This window comes from Talaromyces proteolyticus (assembly GCF_021365285.1).
Source record: "Talaromyces proteolyticus strain PMI_201 chromosome Unknown BGW36scaffold_2, whole genome shotgun sequence".
Taxonomy (NCBI): domain Eukaryota; kingdom Fungi; phylum Ascomycota; class Eurotiomycetes; order Eurotiales; family Trichocomaceae; genus Talaromyces; species Talaromyces proteolyticus.
This window is the reverse complement of record NW_025764278.1, coordinates 1,710,558-1,734,124: the sequence shown is the minus strand read 5'-3', so window position 1 is coordinate 1,734,124 and position 23,567 is coordinate 1,710,558. Positions and strand designations below refer to the sequence as shown.

The 23,567-nt window shown below is 47.7% G+C and overlaps 10 protein-coding genes across 10 annotated transcripts; 2 read left to right on the top strand and 8 right to left on the bottom strand.

The window, feature by feature from the left end:
• Window positions 1-150: 150 nt before the first annotated feature.
• Window positions 151-1,035, bottom strand: BGW36DRAFT_393946 (uncharacterized protein; the record flags this gene model as incomplete). The annotated part of the gene is made up of 3 exons (XM_046217864.1): window positions 151-313; window positions 380-618; window positions 754-1,035. The coding sequence occupies 3 exons, from the start codon at window positions 1,033-1,035 to the stop codon at window positions 151-153; spliced, it is 684 nt and encodes a 227-aa protein (XP_046076698.1).
• A 1,115-nt stretch (window positions 1,036-2,150) lies between these two features.
• On the bottom strand, window positions 2,151-3,657 carry BGW36DRAFT_393945 (O-methyltransferase-domain-containing protein; the record flags this gene model as incomplete). Its single annotated transcript, XM_046217863.1, has 6 exons — window positions 2,151-2,204; window positions 2,280-2,391; window positions 2,450-2,793; window positions 2,850-3,362; window positions 3,418-3,605; window positions 3,636-3,657. 6 exons carry the CDS (start codon window positions 3,655-3,657, stop codon window positions 2,151-2,153), a joined length of 1,233 nt encoding a protein of 410 aa, XP_046076697.1.
• Window positions 3,658-4,350: 693 nt separating this feature from the next.
• BGW36DRAFT_404022 (putative monooxygenase) lies at window positions 4,351-5,760 on the bottom strand (the record flags this gene model as incomplete). The annotated part of the gene is made up of 3 exons (XM_046218915.1): window positions 4,709-5,760; window positions 4,394-4,653; window positions 4,351-4,362 (listed from the first exon to the last, which is right to left on the bottom strand). Exons 1-3 carry the CDS (start codon window positions 5,700-5,702, stop codon window positions 4,351-4,353), a joined length of 1,266 nt encoding a protein of 421 aa, XP_046076696.1. The 5' UTR covers window positions 5,703-5,760.
• A 348-nt stretch (window positions 5,761-6,108) lies between these two features.
• On the bottom strand, window positions 6,109-7,550 carry BGW36DRAFT_423229 (S-adenosyl-L-methionine-dependent methyltransferase; the record flags this gene model as incomplete). Its single annotated transcript, XM_046219808.1, has 6 exons — window positions 6,109-6,422; window positions 6,495-6,940; window positions 6,998-7,121; window positions 7,172-7,295; window positions 7,352-7,361; window positions 7,420-7,550. 6 exons carry the CDS (start codon window positions 7,548-7,550, stop codon window positions 6,109-6,111), a joined length of 1,149 nt encoding a protein of 382 aa, XP_046076695.1.
• Window positions 7,551-8,076: 526 nt separating this feature from the next.
• BGW36DRAFT_423228 (polyketide synthase) lies at window positions 8,077-13,680 on the top strand (the record flags this gene model as incomplete). The annotated part of the gene is made up of 5 exons (XM_046219807.1): window positions 8,077-8,396; window positions 8,448-8,676; window positions 8,865-8,939; window positions 8,994-12,398; window positions 12,448-13,680. The coding sequence occupies 5 exons, from the start codon at window positions 8,077-8,079 to the stop codon at window positions 13,678-13,680; spliced, it is 5,262 nt and encodes a 1,753-aa protein (XP_046076694.1).
• A 1,529-nt stretch (window positions 13,681-15,209) lies between these two features.
• On the bottom strand, window positions 15,210-16,550 carry BGW36DRAFT_355088 (uncharacterized protein; the record flags this gene model as incomplete). The annotated part of the gene is made up of 1 exon (XM_046213604.1): window positions 15,210-16,550. One exon carries the CDS (start codon window positions 16,548-16,550, stop codon window positions 15,210-15,212), a length of 1,341 nt encoding a protein of 446 aa, XP_046076693.1.
• An 804-nt stretch (window positions 16,551-17,354) lies between these two features.
• Window positions 17,355-18,084, top strand: BGW36DRAFT_414127 (Rhodanese-like domain-containing protein). The gene is made up of 2 exons (XM_046219277.1): window positions 17,355-17,587; window positions 17,644-18,084. Exons 1-2 carry the CDS (start codon window positions 17,473-17,475, stop codon window positions 17,952-17,954), a joined length of 426 nt encoding a protein of 141 aa, XP_046076692.1. The 5' UTR covers window positions 17,355-17,472; the 3' UTR covers window positions 17,955-18,084.
• Window positions 18,085-18,133: 49 nt separating this feature from the next.
• BGW36DRAFT_288560 (putative S-adenosyl-L-methionine-dependent methyltransferase-domain-containing protein) lies at window positions 18,134-19,853 on the bottom strand (the record flags this gene model as incomplete). Its single annotated transcript, XM_046210591.1, has 4 exons — window positions 18,134-19,056; window positions 19,113-19,317; window positions 19,374-19,646; window positions 19,704-19,853. 4 exons carry the CDS (start codon window positions 19,851-19,853, stop codon window positions 18,134-18,136), a joined length of 1,551 nt encoding a protein of 516 aa, XP_046076691.1.
• A 220-nt stretch (window positions 19,854-20,073) lies between these two features.
• Window positions 20,074-21,503, bottom strand: BGW36DRAFT_369747 (uncharacterized protein). The gene is made up of 4 exons (XM_046215170.1): window positions 21,323-21,503; window positions 21,116-21,267; window positions 20,655-21,047; window positions 20,074-20,595 (listed from the first exon to the last, which is right to left on the bottom strand). The coding sequence occupies exons 1-4, from the start codon at window positions 21,375-21,377 to the stop codon at window positions 20,287-20,289; spliced, it is 909 nt and encodes a 302-aa protein (XP_046076690.1). The 5' UTR covers window positions 21,378-21,503; the 3' UTR covers window positions 20,074-20,286.
• Window positions 21,504-21,619: 116 nt separating this feature from the next.
• Window positions 21,620-23,461, bottom strand: BGW36DRAFT_369746 (cmgc/cdk/pitslre protein kinase). Its single transcript, XM_046215169.1, has 3 exons — window positions 22,769-23,461; window positions 22,242-22,656; window positions 21,620-22,190 (listed from the first exon to the last, which is right to left on the bottom strand). Exons 1-3 carry the CDS (start codon window positions 23,302-23,304, stop codon window positions 21,738-21,740), a joined length of 1,404 nt encoding a protein of 467 aa, XP_046076689.1. The 5' UTR covers window positions 23,305-23,461; the 3' UTR covers window positions 21,620-21,737.
• Between the last annotated feature and the right edge of the window lie 106 nt (window positions 23,462-23,567).

Sequence of the window (23,567 nt, the reverse complement as noted above, 5' to 3'; positions counted from 1 at the left end):
GCTTCAAGTATTTCGATTGCTAAAATGCGAATATTTTCAATGTTATAGGAAGCTGAAGAGTGCATAGATAATAAGCATTGACTAAAAGAGTTTTCTTTTGCAAAATAGTAGGACAATAAGTACCTAGCTAACTAATAAGCCAATGAATACCTAGAATTTGACATAGCCTTTGTCCTTGACAAACGTGGCATGCCACGGGATATTCTCAGCGCCGCTCGCCGCCAACTGCGTAAAGAAATCTGCATGCGCAGGCCCGTTAACCGTTGGGCCTGCGAGCTTGCCATCCGCTTGGCGCTGGTCGGCGTAAATGAATCTAGAAAAGTCAGAATTTCTGCTCTTCTTTGTGCGGATGGAACATGATTTTCGAAAGAGAACTTGCCGGTAACCCTTGGCTGCGTATGCCCCGTCAGCAACACCAAGCCAGTAGGCGGACGCCGCCTTTCCCATACCAGCGTTCAACAAAAGGGGTACAGGCACTATAGCGACATTTGTAATGTTGCCTGTGTAGATGAACAACTTCTTTTCCCCCGTGGGCAGAGTTTCCCAGTGTTTGATAGCCTCTTGTGCTGCAATGTACGGGCTGACAACATTGACGTTCAAGTCGTTGGTGACACGAGCCTGCAGAAAAATAAAGTTAGCATTTTCTTATTCAAGAAGGTTTGAAAAAATGCTTCCTTCTGAGGAAGATGTAAAGGATTTGAGGATTGAAGAAGTAAGGAATCAAGATTGACTTGCACTCGGAATAGACAAGACCGAATTTTCATCAGGCGGAGGAGTGATAGACCCAGCATTGTATATGACTACGCTAGGAGCCGCCTTGAACTCGCTCTTGACTTTGTCGAAGATGGAGGCTAGGAGGCTGGGATCGGTATTGGCAAAATCGGCCTGGAGCGAAAGATAGCCTTTCTCATTGATCGAGTTTGTCCCTTTCCTCGATACAAGGGCGACTTTGTATCCCTCTGCGGCGAACTTTTCGGAAACAGCATCGCCGATACGGGGGCCTGAGCCGAGAATAAGAACGGTGCGGGTGGCCATGTTTTTCGAGGATGTCAAATAGCTTCGTGCGTGAAGCAGCAGGTTTGCAGAGAATAATCTCATGAAATTAATGTATAAATAGAAGTGTTGGATGATATGATCATGAAAATAATTCCAGAGGAAAGAGGCTTGCTTATATCAGTAATCGGTTCTATAGTATAATTAAGCCGCGCGGGTGTGAGACCCATAACCCGCGCGCGATACTGAAATGCAGCCTTATATTACTCAAACCTGAGCTCTTGGTTGGCTAGGACCTTGCAGCGGTCAAATGTAGAACTGCGTATGGCGTACGCAGCGGGATTCGTGGCGCGCGGCTTTGAAATCAACATAGACAATTCATGTCTATACCTTTTTGATTTCGCCCATTGTGTCACTCTCGTTCCTCGGGTTCCGGAATCCCTCTGATCGATTTGTTCTCGTCTGTTCCTAAACTATGAACGCGGGGTGTCTGCTTGCCAACTACCGCTTGATATATAAACTCCGGAATTTCGAATCATCTTTCCGGAACAGGTATAGGACCAAGATTACCTTATAGGTCGTCGATTACTGAAGATCAAACCCACTTTGAAGAAGGCTGTCAGAAGCTGGCTTGGAACTGCCAGTTTCCCGGATGTGAATTTTTGTACGAACTAGTATGAGGCCCAGGAACAAAAGGATTAGTAAGTATTATGGATGAACAAACAAGTTGAACTGTTTGCAGCCTAGTATTACTAACAATTTGAATTGACTTTGATTGCATACTGAAGTCGAGTAGTTGATTATTTAACAGTATGATTGACGACGCTGTTAATGCACCATCTGAAGTACCATGAAGGACATGGAAATACTACAAACTTTCTCTATGTTGAGAGCCTTAACTAACTACGAAGCAGGTGGAACGACTTGTATTGCACAACCAGCTATAACCACCGGCACAAGAACATCAAACATAGGGGAAAGGAAAAAAAAGGAAGAGCTTGCATACATCCTTTACAATCCTAGCTAAAGTCAAGTAACTTCTCAACACAGCCCCGATGAGAGTATTCCCAGATTTGGCACTACTGGTTAGGGCCACAACCCTGCATCCGCATAGAGCCGCGCTCGCCGTCATAGCAGGCATCAATGAATCACTTGCCTCAATTCTGCCTAAACGAAATCTCGATGATCGAGTCGGTACTATTATGAGGCGTCTGCGCAATTAATGAAGTCAGTATTTTCTATTATGGATGTCTCAACTTATGAGTCAATTGAATTAGAGTGCTTACGATAATGCGGGTCAGCTCGAGATGGGAATCTGCCGCGCTGACGATTTCCCTCCACTCAGACTCACTTCGCTCCTGTGCATTTAGCAGTTGAACCATATTAAGGTCCCTGATTCTAGTAAAGCATTAGCAAAGAATACTTGACTGCGAAGTGGAAAAGTTACCGCAGGTACCGCTCTGCTATACTTGACATCGGTCGATCTGATGGTGAAACAACAATTTCGACCAGCAGAATCTTGCTTCCAGGCTTCATGGCCGTTACAATCTGGCGAATGATCTTGACGCTGTTTTCGGCGGACCAGTCGTGGCAGATGTGACGCAAAATGTAAACTTCTGCACCCACCACCGGTTGGGGATCAAAGAAGTTATGCGGCACAAACTTCACCCGACTGGTTAATTCGGGTGGCAATTGTGCAGCTCCCTGCTCAATGTTCTTCTTGTAATCTTCTACTACCAGTATCAGGTTCGGGTATGCTTGCGCGAGCTCTACACTCATGAAGCCAGATGAGCCGCCAACCTACACGAATGGACGTTAGCTATTCAGATAGAAAATGAAGAAGCAAATCAACTTGCGTCGACGACAGTAGCTTCTCCAAGCTCTGCCCATGGATATCCCGTTATAACGTGTCTCTGGCTTTGGCTAGGATCCTTGCCAACACCCTCCATCGCACCAGCGAACCGAGCTTGCAACTCGGGACGTTGCTCTAGAAACTGGAATAGGGTTTCTTTTGTGTTGAAGGCAAGACCAAAGGCAGTGTCCTCTGCAGCTGTGCTGTCTTGGTATTTCTCCAGCGCCTCGGCGAGTTTTGCGCTGGTAGGGAACATCTGCTCAACGAAGAAGCCGTAGTAATCCATCATGCTACGATTTCGCACAAGCAGGGCTGAGGCGGCGGTGTGAACAACATGGTCAGGGACGTCCTCTCGCAGCATACGGTTAATGGCTGCTTTACGCACAAGGGTTTTAATTTTCCTCTCAGCCAAACCGACTTTTGCGGAGATTTCCGCATAGGTGGCACCGCCCTCCAGTGGAATTGCTTGAAGAATGTTGAAGTGGTAGATGCATTGTTGGGCGGCATTGTCGAGGGACTAGACATATGTGATATTAGCAAGCCATGCTTTATCATTTTCCAAGCTTACTTACACCACCCCAAACCCGAGCCAGAACTTCTCGTGGGCCAAGAAGCAAGTCTTGTAGTGCGCTTGTGTCGTCTATAACCGCCAGCCGTGCTGCCTCGATCTCGGGCTCACCGGCAGTGTCAGGGAATTCGTCGTCAGCATCCTGCTCGAAGGACGGCATTCTGGCGTTCCTGCTGACCAACCATTTCTCGACTAGAGCCGAGTTGCTGGCAATTCATTCACTGAGATCTTTAATAGAAGGCATGTTGGATATTTGCGCGGGACTTCTTGTGGAATTGGTCATTGGAGCATGGGCTCTCCACAATTCTATATGCAGTTCTCAATACATTAGATAATAGCCTTGCATTCTGGTTTAGATCGGGGCTCGGCCGTCCATATTTTGGCTGCTCCTTCGCTTCGGCCGGCCGGGCCGTACAGCTACATTCAAAGAAGCTATTTTTGGACCTTCTCGAGCTTCTATGCTCAAAAGCAGAATGCACTAAGCTCGGGTTTAAGTTGAGTGCAGCTAGTATTAATAACCTAGTTACTCATGTCCCGAATCCCGAGTCGGCCAAATCCAGCGCTGACTTTGGAATCCCATATCCGTCAAGAGAAGGAATACGGTGCATCTAGCTTTAAGTTTAGATCTTCTTCTCTCTCTTCGAGTTAGTTATAAATAATTGGCACATAATATGGCTATGATTACTCCCAAATGTCTGTTCTTCTTACTGCAGTAATCGTCATTCCAAAATGTATTAGAATTCCCGCTATTTACAGTAAGCAGTCTTTATCTTTACCCTACTAGAACTAAGTATGAAGTGTTATAAAGCCTTAGAATATGTGGAACTGTTATATCGCAAAAGAAAAGGGTTTAGCTTGGATTTAGAAGAATCCATTTGCTACTAGACTTATTATCAAAGATAAGAAATAATATTTTATGCAAGTTTCTTCCAGAAAGCTAAATCCGATGCTAAAAGCAGTATTTACCCTACAACACTCACATCTGACAACACTACAGTCTTTAGCGGTATCGGTCTCGCCTCCCTGCCGAATGTAACAAACTTAGTCTCTTCGCCGTAGGCTTCGAGCACCGAGTTGGATGCCTTGATCGCCGCCTTGCCGCGTGTAATCATATCTACGTTGAACGCTGACACGAGATCCTTCAGCGTTTCGCCTGACGCCTGCATATCCCGCGCGCGTGTGAGGACTTCGCCGAGCTTGAAGGCGTCGACGAAGGCCGTGTTTGCAGCTAGAGCACGGACTTTGGCCCTTATCGTCAGTATGTTGTTCAATACATCCAGGGGAAAAAGACTTACATGGAGCCATCGAGTGCGCTGCATCCCCAATCAACAGCACCCTTCCAGCCGGCAGTTGTTCAAGTTCTAACTCCACACCCTGAAGCTGGAAGCCAGGGGCATTGTATCCCTCTATAGGGATCCTATCCACCAGGGAGCGGAGGTTGTCCGGGAAACCCTTGGTTTTTTCACGTGCAAAGGCCGCCAACTGTTCCTTTGATGCCGACTCAAACCAACGCTTCTCACCTGCGTCCGTAGGAGCCTGATGGTCCACCCAAAGAAGGATATAGTAGTAATATCCGGTCTTACCATCAGGGCTTACTCGGTTGAGGGCGCCGAAAATGACCGCCTGCTGGTCAGGAGGGAGCCTAGAGTCCATGACGATGTAGTTTGAATGTGAGAGTGTGAGCTGCTGTGAAAAGTCGTCGTCGCTGAGCGAGGTCTCGCCGAAAATTGAGCCGACCGGTAATGGTTTCATCACGTCCTGGCCTTGGAGGAGGTGCTTGCGCACCACACTGCGTGTACCCTCGGCGCCGACCAGGAAATCACCCGTCGCCGAAGTACCATCCTCGAAATACGCCGTGACTTTATCACCGTGCTCCTCCACGCGGAGCAGACGCTTGTTGAACTTTACGTCGATATTCTGCATCAGCCAGTCGCGCAGCCTGCGGCGGTTCGCTCGGACGGCCTTGAGAGTGTCATCGACGACGACACCGACCCGGAAGTCTGGGCGGGTAATGTCATAGAAAGCGAACTGTGGTGGGAGCTCAAGGGGAAACAGAGCGCTCGTCCGCTCCACGGGGCCCAATTCCGACGGCATCAAAGCCCTCATTAAGTCGAGGGCCTCTCCGAACAACGATAGCGCCCAACCTTGGCCGCGGGAGTCGTCGTTCAGATCTCGCTCGAAAACGGTGAAGGAAATGTTGTTTTTCTTCAATTGTTGCGCGAGCGTGAGACCGCTCATGCCAGCGCCGATGATAAGCACGTGAGGGGACGACATTTTGGGTGTTGTCATGTTGTATGTGAATGAAAAGTCCAAGTTTTCACAGTACTTTTGCGAGTCTGCGTTTGCGTCGATATTAGTATATATATTCTAATTTAGCCCTTAAATCGAACTTTTCAAAATCCGGGCCCCGGGGTCCGGAGGGACTTTTTTACACTTGTCATACGGAAGGCTTGCTGAAAGTCCGCAGAACCCCTAGGGAAAAATGAAGTTACAGGGGCATGCTTTGCTAAGTCGCAAGTTGTCCAGTAAGTCAGTCAGTCATCAGCTGAGGTCAAACGCACCTTATTACAAGCAAAATCCTAACCGTAGGGTGGTGCGCGACTTAAGCGATTCCGAAGACTTTAGTTTTATAACAGGAGTCAGACGCAAAATTATGCTGATCTTTATGAAACCTGAAATTTGGTTTCTAATTTATCTATGCTACTGTCGCAGAGATTATACCATGGAAGAGTTCATGGTCGTATACAATGGCCTCCTTGATTTCCAAGCCGACCTCCTTGAGCAGATCCTTCCACTGCTCCCCAGTCCGTTCTAGGCTACCACATGCACCCAGCATGACCAAGTCCAGCGCAGTGGCAAATGGCGGAATCTGCGTTTCTGGAAGGATCATGTCATTTATGAGCAGCACAGAACGTGGCGTCATGGCCGATTTGATTTGGCGCAAGATGGTCTTTGCTTTCTCATCGCTCCAATTGCGCAGAACCCAGCCTAGATGATAGAATTTGGCACCTAAGAATCACTAAAATCAGTCTGCGGGTCCAAATCACCATTCGGAGCTGCTTAAGTGTAATTCGCACACACCTTTAATCGGCTGCGGCTGGAAAAAGTCGTGTCCCAGTTTCTCGACTCCTGGCGTCGGCAGAGCATGAGTCAAAGTGTCAGTCAAATCTTCCAACAAGATGCGGCCTGGGATTTCAGAGAATCTGCTTTTAAACAAAGCACAATAATGTCCCACATTGCCACCAATATCCACGAAAAGCGCCTCCTCGGGATTTGGGTTCCAGCCTTGCGTCTGCTTTTCAAACGGATACTCCTGCAGCCAGCGACCTCGTACACCTTGCTCCAGACCCATGTACTTTATAAGAGCCTGCATATTCTCGGGGTGTTGAGAAAAGTATGCGTAGGTATCGAGCTCTGTATTGTATGCAGGCTGGAAGACGGTGGCCTTGCCATCTGTAACATCTTGGTAGTTGTTCTTCCGCAAGAACGCTGGCATTTCCTGGAAGAGAGGACCGCAGTTCTCGAAGCTGTAAATGTTTGGTTACAACGCGCTTACGCATAACTTGTTCGAGTGCGGTACGTACAAATGCGTCACAATTGTGATAGCCTCAGGAGCCGCAAGGTGGTGACATTTGCTGTTTGCTTCGAATCTATCGGCCGCGCTCTGGTGAATTAATCCAACAGAAGCCATGTATCTCAGCAGACGGCCTGACAGCGGGATCAGCCAAGCTGTTGGAGTCCGGGGGATACAAACACACCAAGGGTCAGAGGATGAGCGCCTGTCGAAGCTTGCAGGTCTTTCAGAGTCTGAGGGCCTTTGGTATCCAATGTCTGGAAAATCTTCAAGTCATGACCTATTCGAGCTGCTGCGGCTTGCAAAGGCTACAGAGCAGAGTTAGTGAAGGCGTGCAGGCGATTGCAAGAATGACTGAGCCTACATAGAGAGATCTCCCTAAAGTCAGCGGCATGTCTCCTTCTTTATTTCAAGTGCAAATTCTAAGCTTACAAGCGGATTGCCGTCTCTTTTGGCGTTTCAGCAGAGGCAATTGTTTCGTGTAACTCGCGTTGGAAGAGTTTTCGTGAAACCTCATCTTCGGAGGTCAAGCGTTTCCTAACTTCTGCCAAAAGATCTGCCATCGTGTTAAACTTTTGAGGTTGAGATGCTTGTGCAAATAGGACGGCTAGAGGTGTAAGCTCGGCTGGAAGAATGTTTCGAATCAATCGCTTAGCATCAATATGTTGCTAACAGAAGTACACCTCTTGAAAATACAGGCTGCCAACCTCGACACCTTGCATTCTTTCAAACCTGATTTTAGGGAATAGCTTGATCAGCCGAAAGTCCGATATAAGATAGCTGCGGGATTCGGCCGTCATGGATTAACGACTAGCGGGCTTAGGGCTACAGTCAGAAAATATAAGCGTCGGCAATTCGGCTGTCATTGATTAATGACTACTCTACCTATTCAGATTCCAGATGCCTTCAATTCACTGTAATCACTTAAATAGACTGTTAAGCTGATAGATTAGAACAGTGAACTTCCTGATCAGTCAATCACTTCAACGTGCTCCTTGACTGACTTATTTCCTGGTAAATGCCCCTTATTTATACTGAATCGCCGCCGATACTTCGCGTGGTAAAGGCCTAATGCGAAGCCTAAGTACCATGACGCGCGCGAAGATCATCTATTTGTCTGGCGAAATCCCTCAAGGGGACCCCGAAGGAGACCAGCGTACTTTGTTTAGAAAATTGCATCTATTGAGCAAAGAGAGAAATCACCCTATCCTTGCGTCGGCTCTCGAGGCGATCACTATTGCTGTGAAGCAAGAATGCCGGCGACTGGAGAAGTCTCAAAGGGAGTTCATCCCTACGTTTGAGAGCGTATTAGACCTGACCGATAGTGTTATTGAGCTCAGGAAGACGCCGTTAGGTGGAGCTATTGAGCGAGTCCTTGTTCTCGTCTTCCAGTTGGGTATCTTCATTGCGTAAGCCAAGAAGCAATGCAAAGACTTCAAACGCTGACCCATCAACCAAAGCTACCATGAAGCTCATCCTCTTGAATACGATTTTCGATCAGAAAATGCTGTGCTTATCGGACGGGGGCCAGGTTTGCTCTCTGGGGCCGCCATTGCACTCTCCCCTTCTCCGCTGTTGCTTCCAGTCATGGCCGCTGAAATCACGAAAGTCACATTCCGATTTGGACTTATCGTAGATCAAGTTTGTCGATCACTCGAGGTGTCGCCTAACGAGATCAATGCTGAAGGAGTAAGCAATCTTTCAGGAGGAAAATTTTCTAATCCGGGGGGATTCATAATTATGATACTGTCACATGAGGAAATATAGAGGTTACTAGAGCCTATTACTCTCGAAACAACTCTAAAGACAGTATCTTATACATGTTTCAACCCCGATACATCCTAAATAGGAAGTATTTGCTGACCTTTATGTCGCAGGCTTGGGTGTACTGCGCCCATGGGGCTGATCTAAAAGAGTCCCAACAAGCAGTAGCGGATTTCAATGCGAAAAAGGTAAGCTCATAGCACCTGCGGACTCAACGACCGCTGATCAACAAATCATCTCAGGCGTACCCTGAGGCCAGCATGGTGACGGTTTTCAACACCGACGATAAATCCGTGAGCATTGGCGGCCCGCCGTCAACTCTCAGATCCCTTTTCTCAGAGTCAGAATTCTTCAAACACACGAAAAACGTTCCAATGAGGAAGGTTCAGGGCATGTGGCATACTAATAAAGCTTATGGCCCAGAGCATATCAAGCAGATTGTCGAGGGCATCACAGTAAATAGTCAATTGTGCTTCCCTATATTCTCTCCTGTAACCGGCCGACCCTTCGAGGCGACAGATGGTACATCACTACTACTAGAGATGATGACGGAAATTCTAACACAAAGCATTCGATGGGACCAGACTATTGATGGTGTCTCTGCGCGTTTGAAACGACTTTCACCAGACGAAGCACAGCTGTGGAGTTTACAACCTTCGCATTATATGGAGAGCGTCCTCGAACGATGGAGCACCGAGCTTCCTGCCACAACTCTAGAGCACCAGACGATGATGCCCGCCGTAATAAGTCTAAATCTGGAGCAAAGCCCACCACGCGATGCAAAAGCAGCCAAAATCGCCGTCATTGGCACGGCATGCCGATTTCCTGGTGGCGCAGACGACACTGAGAAGTTCTGGGAGCTGTTGGTGCAGGGTCGCGACGTCCATTCACCTGTACCAGCTGATCGGTTCGATGTCGCAAGTCATGTCGACCCGACGGGAGAGAAGTCTAACACATCCAAAACACCCTACGGCTGTTTTGTAGACAATCCAGGGCTCTTCGATGCTTTGTTCTTCGGTATGTCTCCGCGTGAAGCCGAGCAGACCGATCCCATGCAGCGATTAGCTCTAGTCACAGCCTGCGAGGCTTTGGAGAGTGCAGGATACGTTCATAGCAGAGGTATTCACCAGCGTCGCGTCGGCACATTCTACGGATGTGCTAGCGACGATTACCGTGAGGTCAACTCTGGTCAGGATATTGGAACTTATTTCATTCCTGGCGGATGTAGAGCTTTTGGCCCTGGCCGCATCAATTATTTCCTGAAGTTCTGGGGACCAAGCTACAGCATCGATACAGCTTGTTCGTCCAGTTTGGCAGCTATTCAAGCTGCCTGTTCTTCACTCTGGAGCGGTGATATTGATATGGCGATCACAGGTGGTATGAACATTATCACCAACTCGGATGTCAGCGCTGGCTTGAGCAAGGGTCATTTTCTATCACCTACTGGAGGGTGCAAAACGTGGGACGAGGGAGCAGACGGCTACTGTCGCGCCGATGGTGTCGGCAGTATCGTCCTCAAGCGACTCGAAGATGCCGAAGCTGACAACGACAACATTCTCGCTGTTGTTCTTGCTGCAGGCACCGACCATTCGGCTGAGGCTGTATCCATCACACACCCCCACGACTTGGCACAGGCCCATCTTTATAACCAGATGGTCAAACGTGCTGGTATTGATCCATTGTCTGTAGGCTATGTCGAGTTTCACGGGACAGGCACTATCGCAGGGGATCCAACCGAGATGAGGTCAGTCACCAGTGTCTTTGCTAACGGGCAACCCAGAACCACAAGCCTCCATATTGGATCTGTAAAATCCAATGTCGGGCACGGTGAGGCTGCAGCTGGTATCATGTCATTTATCAAGACCATTCTAGTTTTCCAAAAAAGTGTTATCCCTCCACATGTTGGTATCAAGACTCGGCTGAATCCGGCTTTGCCCAAGGATTTGGATAAGAAAGGCGTTGTCATTCCGTTCACGGCCACACCATGGGAACGGAGAAGCGATCAGAAAAGATTGGCAATGGTGAACAATTTTGGAGCAGCTGGAGGAAATACAGCAATGATACTGGAAGAAGCGACGCCGCGTCCAACGGTTGGCAACGACACGCGACCTACGCACCCCATCATCATCTCGGCAAAGACACCATTCTCTCTTCAAGAGAACCTCAGACGTCTCGTGGCTTTTATTGAAACGCGACCAGATGTCTCTATTGCTGATCTGTCCTACACTTTGTCTGCACGGAAGAATCACTACAATTACCGGGTTTCGGTACTTGCGTCTTCCCTCACGGAGGCTGCTACACTGCTTCGTCCGCATATTGAAACCGCCTTAGACCACTTACCTACTTCTTCCAAACAAGCACCAGTGGCCTTCGCTTTCACTGGCCAAGGGACATTCTACATCGGCATTGGCGCACAACTTTACCGCGACTCTAGGCCTTTCCGGGAACAACTGGACCGACTCGACGGTATTGGGCGACGTCAGAAGTTCCCTTCGTTCTTGCCTATCATCAAGAGCACCTGCAATGTTGAAGATGTTCCCATAGTTTCCATGCATCTAGCTATCGTGTGCGTAGAGATCGCTCTAACACGACTCTGGGCCTTGTTTGGCGTCAAGCCAAGCGTCGTTATAGGCCACAGCCTGGGCGAGTATGCTGCATTGAATGCAGCATGTGTCTTCTCCGATAGTGACACTGTATTTCTCGTCGGAACACGTGCGGCACTGCTAGAGACAAAATGTACGCCTGCTACGCACGGCATGTTGTCCGTTCGAGCGTCTCACGAAAATGTCGTAAAGGCCGCCGACGGCATTCCCTTTGAAGTGGCTTGCATCAATGGTCCCGAGGAAACAGTACTCGGAGGTGCACTCGCAGACCTGGATGATCTTGCAACCGTTCTCGGGAAAGCGGGCTACAGGACCATAAGGCTTAATGTGCCCCATGCCTACCACACAAGCCAGATGGAAGTTTTGGTGAATGATTTTGTCAAACTGACGCAGGCTGTTGTATGCAAGCCGCCCAGAATTCCCGTCATTTCACCCCTCTACTCCAAAGTTCTTACTTCCGAAATTGATGTTACATACTTGGCTAAGGCGACTCGAGATACAGTCGACTATGTTGGTGGACTCAATGCCGCTTGGACATCTGGCGTTCTGTCGAAATCCAGCCTCTGGATAGAGATCGGCCATCATCCTTGCTGTGTCAGCTTTATCGCAAAGACATTGTCAGACACTCGATTGACGTGTCCAACATTGAACCGAGACCAAGACAACTGGACCACGCTCGGCAAGGCACTCACTGCGTTGTACAATGCTGGTTTGACCATAGATTGGACGGAGTACCATTTACCCTTCGAGCAGGCTCTCCGACTGGTCGATACCCCGACATACGCGTGGGACAATAAAAACTATTGGATTCAGTACAGCGGAGACTGGAATCTGACCAAGGGACGGGCGCTGTCTGATCCCAACTTCACCAAAGCCTTGACTCAGACTGTCAAGGGCTTCCGCACGACAAGCATCCATGAAATTTGTTCGGAGAACTACACTGAATCCTTAGCCCAGCTCGTGACTGAGTCAGACATGACCGACCCAGCGCTCAAGGATGTTATCGACGGACATGCCATGAACAACTACGGAGTTGCATCTTCTGTAAGTTTGATATTTATTGACCACAGCACTCCATTTCTAACATCAGTAGTTCCTCCACGCGGATATGGCTTTCACAGTCGCGAAACGTATTCTTGACAAAGGGCTTCCAAACTCAGCTAACATTGGCATCAACGTTGCCGACTTCGAGTATCACGAACCTGTAGTTAAGCACCGCAGCCCAACTGAAGCTCAGCCGATCGTGGTGAGTGCCGAAGCCGATTTAGAAAAAGGGCAAGCCCATATCAAATGGTATAATCCCGCCAAAGGCTTGTGGTATTGCCATGCGTCTATCTTCTACGAAGATCCCTCATCTTGGCTGTCGACATGGTCCCGTTCAGCAGGCCTTGTGACAAGTCGTATCGCGGCCCTGAACGATCTGGCCGCGAGCGGTAATGCCGATAGATTGACGACCAGTCTTGCATACAGCCTCTTTGGGAAATTAGTCGGCTACTCGGACATGTATCGAACAATGAAGTCTGTGATTCTCAACAAAGATGAAGCCGTGGCTGAGGTGGAATTCCCCGCCGATACCGCGGGCTCGTGGACGGTGCCTCCCCATTTCATCGACGGATGCGTGTCTCTGTCTGGTTTCATCCTGAATGGAGGCACCCATTTCGATAACACTAAATACTTTTACATCACGCCATCCTGGAAATCCATGCGGTTTGCAAAGCCGCTCGCGCCTGGCGGCCGATACCTAGCCTACGTCCGAATGGTCCCTGCCGACAACAACCATGACTTCGTTGGCGATGTGTACATCCTTCAAGGTGACGAGATTGTCGGTGTCGTCGAGGCGATTGTGTTCACACAATGGCCCCGCATCATGCTGGATCGTTTTTTCCGCCCTCCAGCTACAAAGGGCGCATCTCAGGCTCCCGATGTCTCTCATGTTGCCCTCCCTCTGACTTCATTGGGCTCGAGTGCAATTATGTCCAAGACGCAGTCGGTTCAGCCGTCACCCTTTGTGGGCAACCCTAAATTCGGTACAGGTCTGTTGACTCCTCCTTCGCCAGCACGGAGCGTTCAAGCACAAGAAAGCAAGGACGATTCAAACACAATAGCGTCGGATTCGGTCGTCCGCGCATTTGAAATCATAGCTGAGGAGTTGGCCATTGACGTCCGGATGCTAACTGATGATGCAAACATTTCCGATTTCGGGCTGGACTCACTTATGTCTCTCGTACTATCTCAGAGACTACGTGAGGAGCTCAAGACCGAAATCCGAGACGCTTTCTTTTTGGAAGTATCAACTTTTGGGGATTTGAAAACTTTGTTGGGGTAGTTTTACAATTTTATAGCTATTGAGCCTTGGGGTCTGTTGTGAAATCAGGGGAAAAGGGGGTAAAGTGAACGCTATCCAGCTACACGGAAGTCACCTACTAGAGGTGCGAATGATGCTATACTCACTATCACTCTCTGTATCTATCGTACAGGACTGTGAAGTATATCAACTCTCCATGTTGCACTTGGGGTCTTACCCCGCGAGAGTCGGGTGAGGCATTACATGGCGCTAAGGCTTTATGTGACGAGCCAATGATATGCTTCTTACAGGATCGAAATAGATGTTAGAATATATGTTAGACTTGTGGTGAGGTTTCTTCAATCTGCTATCACGGTTCATTGGAAGCTTATAATACTACGGGATGCGAAGCGCGATGAAGAGGCTTGCATTTATCCACTTATAAAAAGGTGGACATACTGTACACATAGACGCTTTATCATATAAACCTAAATTGAAGAAAGTGAAGAAAAAGAACGCTTATTGTAAATCTCTTTGAAGCTTTAGATGATAATTAAGATTGGGAAAATAGCCCTAACCATATGTCCAAGATCTACCCCTCCAACAATCCCCAAAGCCTATCAACCCCTCCTCCAAAACTCAGCTCATCACAATTATATTCTCCACAATCCGCGCATGTGTCTCCACTATTCCATAATCTCAAATTCCTTCATCATTTATTAGGCTCTGTTGTATCACTCCCATACCGTCGAGGATCATGAACGTCCCCATAATTTATATGCTCAGGGTTAGGGTTAATTTGTTGGAAAAGATCCAAGTCGATAGAGTCATTCGAGGTGAGTGATCATACTATTACGATAGTTTACTCACTCTACCCCTCCAAGGCCAACAAGTGCAGCACACTATGAGACTTTTCAATATCCATGATGGTGACCAACAAACATTCTACCCCTCTCAAAGGGATCTGTTGAAGAGGGCTTATGACGATCCGATACTTCAACAAAATAAAAGATACCAACACCCGAGGCCTTTGTTCAAACTTATTCAAGCCCACTAGGACATCCGGACATATCCAGTCAATATTTCATCGGTGCCTGCAGATGGGAAGAATTGCCAGAGAAGCAAAGATGGGGTTTCAATTTTCAGATCCGCGTTGCACACTGGAGATCATATGAAAGTGGCAAGCTTCACATTGTAAAAGAGGACGGGCTGAATACTAATGAAATTCGAGTTGAGCGAGAATGGTTGGAAGATTGCGTTCCTCAAAGTGCGAAGGAGGAAGATGGAGGGGCATGTTGTGACTCTTCTGCATGGTAAAGCATAATACGAGTTGGGCTGCTGGGAACATTCTTTCCTCCCCTCCCCCATATAAATGCTGTCCAGTTCCACCAAGGTACGGCAGAGTGAATCCAGATTCTTTAGGTACTGAGAGACATTCAAAGAATTTTTGACGGCACATTGCACTGCCTATATACTATACCGTTATATTCCAGCAAAAACAAACAAATGATAGTCCATGCGAACGTGATAGAATAGGGTGCGCAAACAATCTTATTCAGCCTAGAGTTCCCTCATGCCTCAGAGTCTGGTACTTGTGCTGGAGGCTCGCCGAACGCTGTATTAACCCGACAGGTACTGAAGTCATAATATTTCAACAATGTCACAAGACCTTGCTCGACAGCCCAGTATATACCAGCATGTGAGGGTGTATCGGGCAAAGCTAATATAACTGGAGCCAGTAAGCCTATCAGAAGCCCAACTAGGAGGAGTGATCCAAGGCCATAGCGAAGAATTGGCAATGCTTGAAGGCCCGACGACATAGCTTCATTGTAGAGCTGACGCGGTACGTTGTCAAATTGAACATCATAAAGATGACTGTCGCCATTCTGCCTCTCTTCGAATACCTTGAGTAAAATCGACCTGGCCTCCGCTCTTTTGTCGAATTCTTCTTCGGCTGGTATGCTCAGAAGTGAGAATATTTTCTCACCAGGATTGAGTCCCTCTGGCAAAGCTAGGAACACCCAAATTCGGTATTGATATGTCCATAGCCGCTTAGCCATTATGAACGCGAGTTTTGCTGGGTAGTTGATCCCAAGAAATTCATAGAATTTATCTTCAAAGTTGGCTTGGAAATCAGGAGGTAACTTTTTCCGTCTCTCACGGAATTGCACATCATGCGGGCCAAACCAAGCGTGTATACCCTTTGCGTAACATGAGTACGTAAAGACGCTGATCTCCTGGGTGATGGCCATGCTGGACCGGCTGAGTTCAGACAGAATTATCACAACTCTCGACCAGCTCGGGGGAAATAAAAAGATAATGAGCAGTATTCGAGTGGCGAGCAAGCTGATACATATGGTGAAGAAGTGGCAGAGCCTGGTTAAAGACAAAGCACCGGCTTCAAGAATTAACCTTCTAGAAAGTCTGAATCGACGGGTTTCCAGGACCTTTGTACGGTCTTGCCACAAATACGGTACGATAAAAGAGTTTAGACTCAAGTAAAATGTGATTTCTTTATTGTTAACTGGGCGGACATTGCTCGGACCTGGATCGTGGCTTTCATCGTTTTCATTCACAACATAGAGTTTTGCGATTCTTGTACTGGTGGAAAAAAATTGCAGTGGTGATAGTCGAGTAGAAATTCGGAGCCGAGTTCCTCGATCATGAGAATCACGCATATGAAGTAAACCAAATCGTGCTAAACGAAATCGCGAATTCGGATCTAGGTGTAGAATGAAATCGGAAACTGCCCATATAAATAGAAGGCCTGATGGAGCATCGAGGCATGCAATAGATGCCCGGAAAATTGAATCATTTCCAGAGAGGCCGCCGACACTTTCCGCACCTGGAGTTAGGAACTGGATGATTGTATAAACAACTAGGACTAGAGACTCGAAACTTGGCGTGAACATTTTAGATTTGTAGAGGGCAGATATAATCAGGCTTCACAAGTATGGACAAGTTTATGAAATGCACCCCAAGGTTACAGGTAAGAGGAGAGACGTAAGAGATTTAAATTAAATTACGCACAGCATAACCATGCAAGTCCACCCAGCCTCGTTGATATAAGAGAAATTATTAGCTCAGCCTTGTGCGATGTGTCACGGTCCCAATCCTGGAGCCTGCTTTGGGCGCCGCCGATCTTTGTTCCATCAGTTTCACGTCTTGGGAATAGTTTCACCAAGGGCTTTGTTGCTTGCTCTATTATACGGTTTTATTCTAGGATCTTTGTATTGATATAAAAGCATACTCCGTCAGGAATCATGCTCTGGAGCAAGCCCTGCGCAGGCTTAAATACAGGCTTGCTCCCATATAGATTAGTTTCTCTTCTTCAGCTCACGTCTTGTTAGTTTTCTATGCCGTACGTTTTATTTTGATATTTGAGCTCCGTTACAAGGCACACCGAGACCAGGACAGCAAGTCGAAGAGGAAGTCGGTGGGAAGCTCTAAAGCGGCCAGCAAAGGGTGAGGGCCGGCTGGTGAAAACGTCGGTTAAAACGGTGTCAAAAGACGACGAAAATAACTACGCTTTCACCAGAACGGACATTTATGAAATAATAAATATTAGTATAAATTCGTATATAAATATATTTAGATAACTTTCATAAATTTAGGTTTGTATCTTAATCTAATTAAATTTGTCACTAAGCTAAATTTGTTGCTGAGTAATCTAATGCGCTTAAAGATTCGACAATAATAATCAATTGATGGCTGGTATAACTCTGCAAGAAGACGGAATCTGTGCAAGACGACATACATAATTTATCATTTACATACACATTTTGAAGATATTCAACAATATAAAACTTGCCAAAAAACAGAACAAACCCCAGAATGTCCTCCATCTCCATTGCAACTCTTCCCCGCATGAGTCGAGATGTTCTCTCGTCCTTGCTCCTTTCGACGAGCACGCCCACCAAACTCGCCATTATCGACGTCCGAGACTCTGGTACGTGGCTCCTGTAGTACTCATATATACCTACTCTAACACTATCTGCTGTACAGATCATGTAGGCGGCCACATTTACACGTCTACATGGGTTCCCAGCTCAACCCTCGACTACCGCATGCCCGAACTCGTACGCACCCTGAAAGATAAAGAAAAAGTCGTTTTCCACTGCGCGCTCAGCCAGCAACGAGGTCCGTCTGCAGCTCTGCGTTATGCCCGCGAGCGAGAGAATGCTTTGGGCGTCGAGGAAAGCAAAAAGCAGCAAGTATACGTGCTTGAAGGCGGATTCGTGCAATGGCAAGAAAAGTACGGCGCGGATGAGAGGTTGACAGAGGCGTATGTGGAGGATATCTGGAAGGAGTATTGAAATTTTCCTACTCGCGGCTTCCTTTGTCTCTGCACACACTATGATGGTTTGAATGAGCAACGGTTTTTTTTTACAAAGGCAGGATTTATGTCTTTAGATGATACCCTCGATAGAATCGATTTATACTACACTATTAATACAAATATTGATGCATGATTGTACATCGAGAAGAAAGGATATCAACCCACAACACCACCCCCAAAACCGACTGGCCTCCTCCGGCCACCGTTCTCCGGGATGATTGCTAGAGCTTTATACAACTTACCCATTCCGTTTGGTCCGCTGTCGACCAATCGTTTCCAGGCACTCTCTATATTCTTTCGCTTTTCCTCGTCTTTCACTTCTTTCAGCAGCTGCTCTGCACGCTCCGCAATGCCCATTGACCGGAGAAAATCGGCCTGATCCACTGGTCCGTGAACTTCGACGTCCTCGCTAGCTTCGATGGCAGCCTCGGCTAAGCTGGTAAAGTCCACATCGGCGCTGACGTCTACCTGGCCTGGTAATGCGAAAGGGGAAATTTTTGCATGTTGTCGAATTCCACGGAGAGAGTTCATTGGGATGGTTGAAGATGTTCCATAGTCTAGAATCAATGCTGCTCCTAACGGCCTTGGTTTTGGGGCTTGTGTATCGGTGTTCTCAATCGGCTCCTTTGGTGCTACTTCACCGGGCTTCCTCGTTGGTGTTTTCTTTGGAGATGGCGTGAATCCACCAATTCGACGAGCGAAATCAGCCATGTAAATACGACTCTCGGGGCTAATCTCAATGATAGAACCTGGCTGAGACTTCAAGGATTTGTATCTTTGCGAAATCTCAGGTAGAATTAATGAATTGGGGGTAGCGGCTTTGGCCCGGGAGAGCTGGAATTCCGGCTGGTCTTTCTGGTCTTCAACAACGGATTTTGCGTTGAGTGCCACCATCAGTTCGCGCCACTGTGGAGTGGAAGCATGGGCCTGCGCCGAATTGGCATTGTCTATGTTGATCGGGCCAGTCGGCGTCATGATCTGCTGCGGTTTTGAGTTTGGATCAGGTGAAACCGATTCAAAAGCGTGAATTGGCAAAGCATCAAAGAACTCGTGTGCAAAAATAAACGGCGTTTTATCATCTAGATGGAGGAATCAATAACATGTAAATAATCTGAAACTTGCAGGTAGAACTCACTGTGTGATAATAATCTGATATCTTCTACCCAAATAATCGGCACGCCAATATGCTTACTGACGCCCCTGTGTCCAACCTCTATCTCCTCCAACGTGGTATCTGATCCACATAACAGGTTCTTCTGGATCTCCCGCAGCGACGCACTAGCTTCAACGAGGTATACGGCTTCAATACTCGACGAAAAGGTCTTGAAATTGCGAATAGTCTACCCGCCTCACTAATCAGCACCCAACCCATACAATGCAATAGATGCTCACTCACCCGTAATATATCATCCATCAACGTGCCTTTCCCTGGTCCAACCTCGATAAGCTCGACACCGGTTTTCGGTCTCCCCTGCGCCATCCATTCTGTAATCGTCCATAGACCAACCAACTCGCCGAATACCTGTGTGATTTCCGGCGATGTTATAAAATCACCTTTTGTGCCGAATACTTCTGTGCCGCTCTGTGAGCTCGGTGTTGTGTAGTATCCAGCGTCGGGGTTCGTGAGGACTTGTCGCATGTACGCTGCTATAGAAATTGGTCCGGTTGTCTGCATGGCTCTTAGATTAGTCGAGCTTTGAGGAAAGGGCTGTCTGGAGATGTATACCCTAATGGCATCGGCGAGTGTTTTGGCCAGGGGTGTTGACCACTCCTTTTTGACGATGTCAGAGACATATCGTCGGGTTTGAGTGAGCAAGGTTTGGCGACTGCATTGTTTGGCTATGTGTTGTGCTCCGCGCCTGAGTCCATGATTCATTTTTGACGCCTCCAATGGTGTCAATGCTTTCAAATCAAGTGTTGTGGTTCAGATATATGATATTATCTGGCACCAAAGCTTTATCGAGATTCAACTGTCACTTTATGTGACTGTGTTGGGTTGATCAAAATTGTTCTCTTGATCTCCGCAAACTCCGCATCCTCCGCGATTTCACGTGATTTTGCAATGCTTAAATGGTGCTGTTGTCTCAATCAATATTCCCACTTTGAATGATGTTGAGTATTCTTAATAGCTTTTTGACGGATATGGTTATTAAATACGCAGAGTGCTCCGTTTCCACTTCAACCAGAGACATGACTAGTAATACATAACTAAAATCACCATAAACCCTCTTACATCCACATCCAAGCGCCATGAAAAAAAAATGATTTACGAACAAATAGACGAGAAATAACTTCGTAGGATGAAAAGATCAACGAAACTTCCGTCCGCGCTGCGACGTCTGTGTAGCCGGAGCATCAACCATCATCTTATCGCTGTACAAACCACTGGTCTGGTGCTGACTGCGATTGTTCAACCCATTAGCACGCCCTCTACCTCGTCCAAATCGGCCCTTGTTATCGAAGGTCCCGTCTTGGAATAGATCTCCCTTTCGGTTCTCCACGCGCTCGCGGTTTGCCCGTTCTCTGAAAGCGTCGTAGTTAGATGGGGCGGTAGAGCTGTTGAACGATGATGAAGACCCAATGCCCTTATATTCCAGCGAAAGAACCCTTCCATCCGCCTACCTAATAGTCAGTTCTGTGCCACGGTATAAACTATAACGCCACGCCGTATCTGTACCTTTTTACCATGAAACTGAGCGACAATTGCCTCGGCGCCCCATTTCTCTGCGCACGCGATTTCAGCACTCACATGCGGCGAATACGACTTGATATTCACGCCAATTATCTCTCCAGCAACGGGTTCCAAGGCAGCCTCAATATCAGCCGCATTAGTGCCCGGTGCAAAATTTCTCCCGAGGACGACAAAGGGACCCGAGCCAGTGCCTTTGATGGAAATTCCCTTCCCGAAGCTATTCACCTGCACGTCGTTCCCCATGTCAATGTCTGCCATCATGCGATCCTCGCGAGTGCGTCGGGCGCCGCTGGGGCGAGCGGTTCGTGATGAAGCTGCGGCAGCGCGCGCAACGGCGATGGGGTTTGATTTCGGTCTTGACGAGGCTGAAGCGGAGCGCTGTAATCGACATTAACTGTCAGACAATACAGCCATGAAAGTATTATAAATATATAGGGAAGGCCAACCTTTACAACACCAATCCTACTCGCAAGGCTGCGTTCGATAGGCGCTTTCTTGCTGCCGATTCCAGGACCAGGAGCGCTAGCTCTTCTACTCTTTTTGCCGAGTAATTCATTTGCGAGGGTTTGGTTTTCCTTCTTTCGTCGCTCAAGGCGTTCTTTTCGCGTTAGTCAAAAAAGGAGAGCTCAAGGGTTGGACTGTCGAGTATTTACCAGCCTCAATGAAGGAATCAAACGATGGGGCAGCAGCTTTCTTGCCGGCTGCCATGATTTAGTCTTGTAATATTTGTCGCACAGTTATTTACTATGTCAGAATTTTGGATCTAGATTGAGAGTAAAAGAAAACGAAGAGATAGAAGTGGTGAGACAGAATGGAATTGGTGTTTGTGTAGCTGCAGCTCGGAGCAACCGATGTTAATAAATAGCGGCGGCGAAGGCGGACGGAGCCAATCGATAACAACAGAGCCGCCTCGTTCGCGGCTAGCGAGCGTTGTTCCAAATACAATTGCTGTTTGATAGGTAATTAAGCAGTCCGATCGAAAATTTATATTCGTTCGAGATATATTACATAGATATTGCTTAAAAACGATGAATATAGCTTCACGATATAGTAAAGTTTAGAATAGTTCTAGCCCAGTCTCAATGCAAACCCAGCTCCTGTCTCCTCAGCACTAGCAGCTGCTCCCCCAAAAACATTAGCGAAATCCAAATGCGGAGCTTCTTCGCCATGTTTGGGCGCTTCAGGCGTTGCTCTACGCCGACGTCTTTCTTGCCCAGCTTTCGAGGGAAAGGTGGGAAACATCTCCTTTGCTTTAGGTCTGGGGTCTTCCCGAAAGTAAGGATGCTTGAGGCATTCTGCAGCAGTTGGACGCGCAGCAGGGTTAAGCGCCAGCAGCGATGAAAGGAGATGCAATCCGGCATTTGTCAGATATGGAAATTTGGAGCGAGGAAGTAATGGTGGGTTTGTGAGTGAGCCTGACGATGATGCCGACCCTGGTGGAAGACGGAGAGATTTTGCATTGGGCAGGGAACGGAAAGTTGGCCATATCTGCTGTGTAGGGGGGCCAGTGACGGCAAAAATCTGTAGATATTTAGCGAATGACGTCTACAATAATAAAAGAAAGGAACTCACTTTCGACAGCTGGTCAACTTCGTTCTTACCCTGGAAGAGAGGATCTGTTGTTAGAAGCTCGCCAAAAATACATCCAACACTCCAGATATCGATTTCAGGGCCGTAGGATTCCGCTCCGAGAAGTAATTCCGGAGACCGGTACCATAAAGTCACGACCAGCTGTGTCAGCTTCGGCGGCGGGTCACCGTAATACCTTGCCATGCCGAAATCAGCGATCTTGATCTCGCCACGGTTGTTCATCAGCAGGTTCGAGGTTTTCAAATCGCGGTGTAGAATCCAGTGCGAATGGAGGAATTCCGTGGCTGAGATCATTTGTTGAAGTAGGGTCTTGATCTCCGATGGGAGAAACGGTTCTTGCATGTCATCAAGTAGGGTTTTCATGTCATGTTCGAGAAAGTCCATAACGAGGTATACACTACGAAAGGAAAGGAACGAGGTGCAAGAATGCCCCCGGGATCATGTGGTCAATAATCTTGTGCATCTAGAACTTTTCAGGGGGATAAAACAATAAAAATAAAAATACTCACTCATTCATGTTATTCCCCATGACAATCTCACGCAAACGGACAATATTGTTGTGTCTCGCGCGTTGTAGAGTCTGAATCTCGCGTAGCCCGGTGACAGGAAATCCATCAGGCGATTTATCGATTTTCAGCTTCTTGAGGGCGACGATTTCTCCTGTCACCAGGTCCTTCGCACGCGAAACTAGCCCATAAGATCCTTCTTCGATATGGTTGAGCCTTTGGTAGTTGTCGACATGACGACACGGTGCCCACTCTGGCGCTGGGAACTGGAGAAGCTTGCGGCGAGTCTCAATTTCCGCGTTTTCAGCGGACGTACCTGGTTCGTTGGAGAGTCGCCGTCGCTTTGATGGTCTTTCTGCTGCATTTTCAAGTTTTTCAATCTTGTCTTGTGTGGCGGGCGGTTGTTTTTGCTGTTCCAGCTTTCGTTGTTTTTCAGCTTTGGCGCGTTTCTTTTCCTCCTTTTCGCGTTTTTGCCGCGCAATGGCAGCTTCTTCTTCGGGGTCTTCGTTTGCCCATCGCGATTTCGACGGTGCAGACATGGTGCGTATACACTACTCCCAATGGCGTTGCGTGCGGAAGCTTCCAGGTTCCTAGAGGTAAGGTAAGGGAAAACGAGGTCGAGCTGTGGAGCTCACGCATCATCCGAAGCGCCTGCCGAGGCCGCGCCGATTTCAAAGCAAGGAGCACCCCACCATGCGCCGATTTGTAAGAGGAGAATCAATCGCCCATTTATCATCTGCTGGACTTATAACTGTTTGCTGATGTATTCAAGATTGAATTTATACAGTCTGATACGATAGAA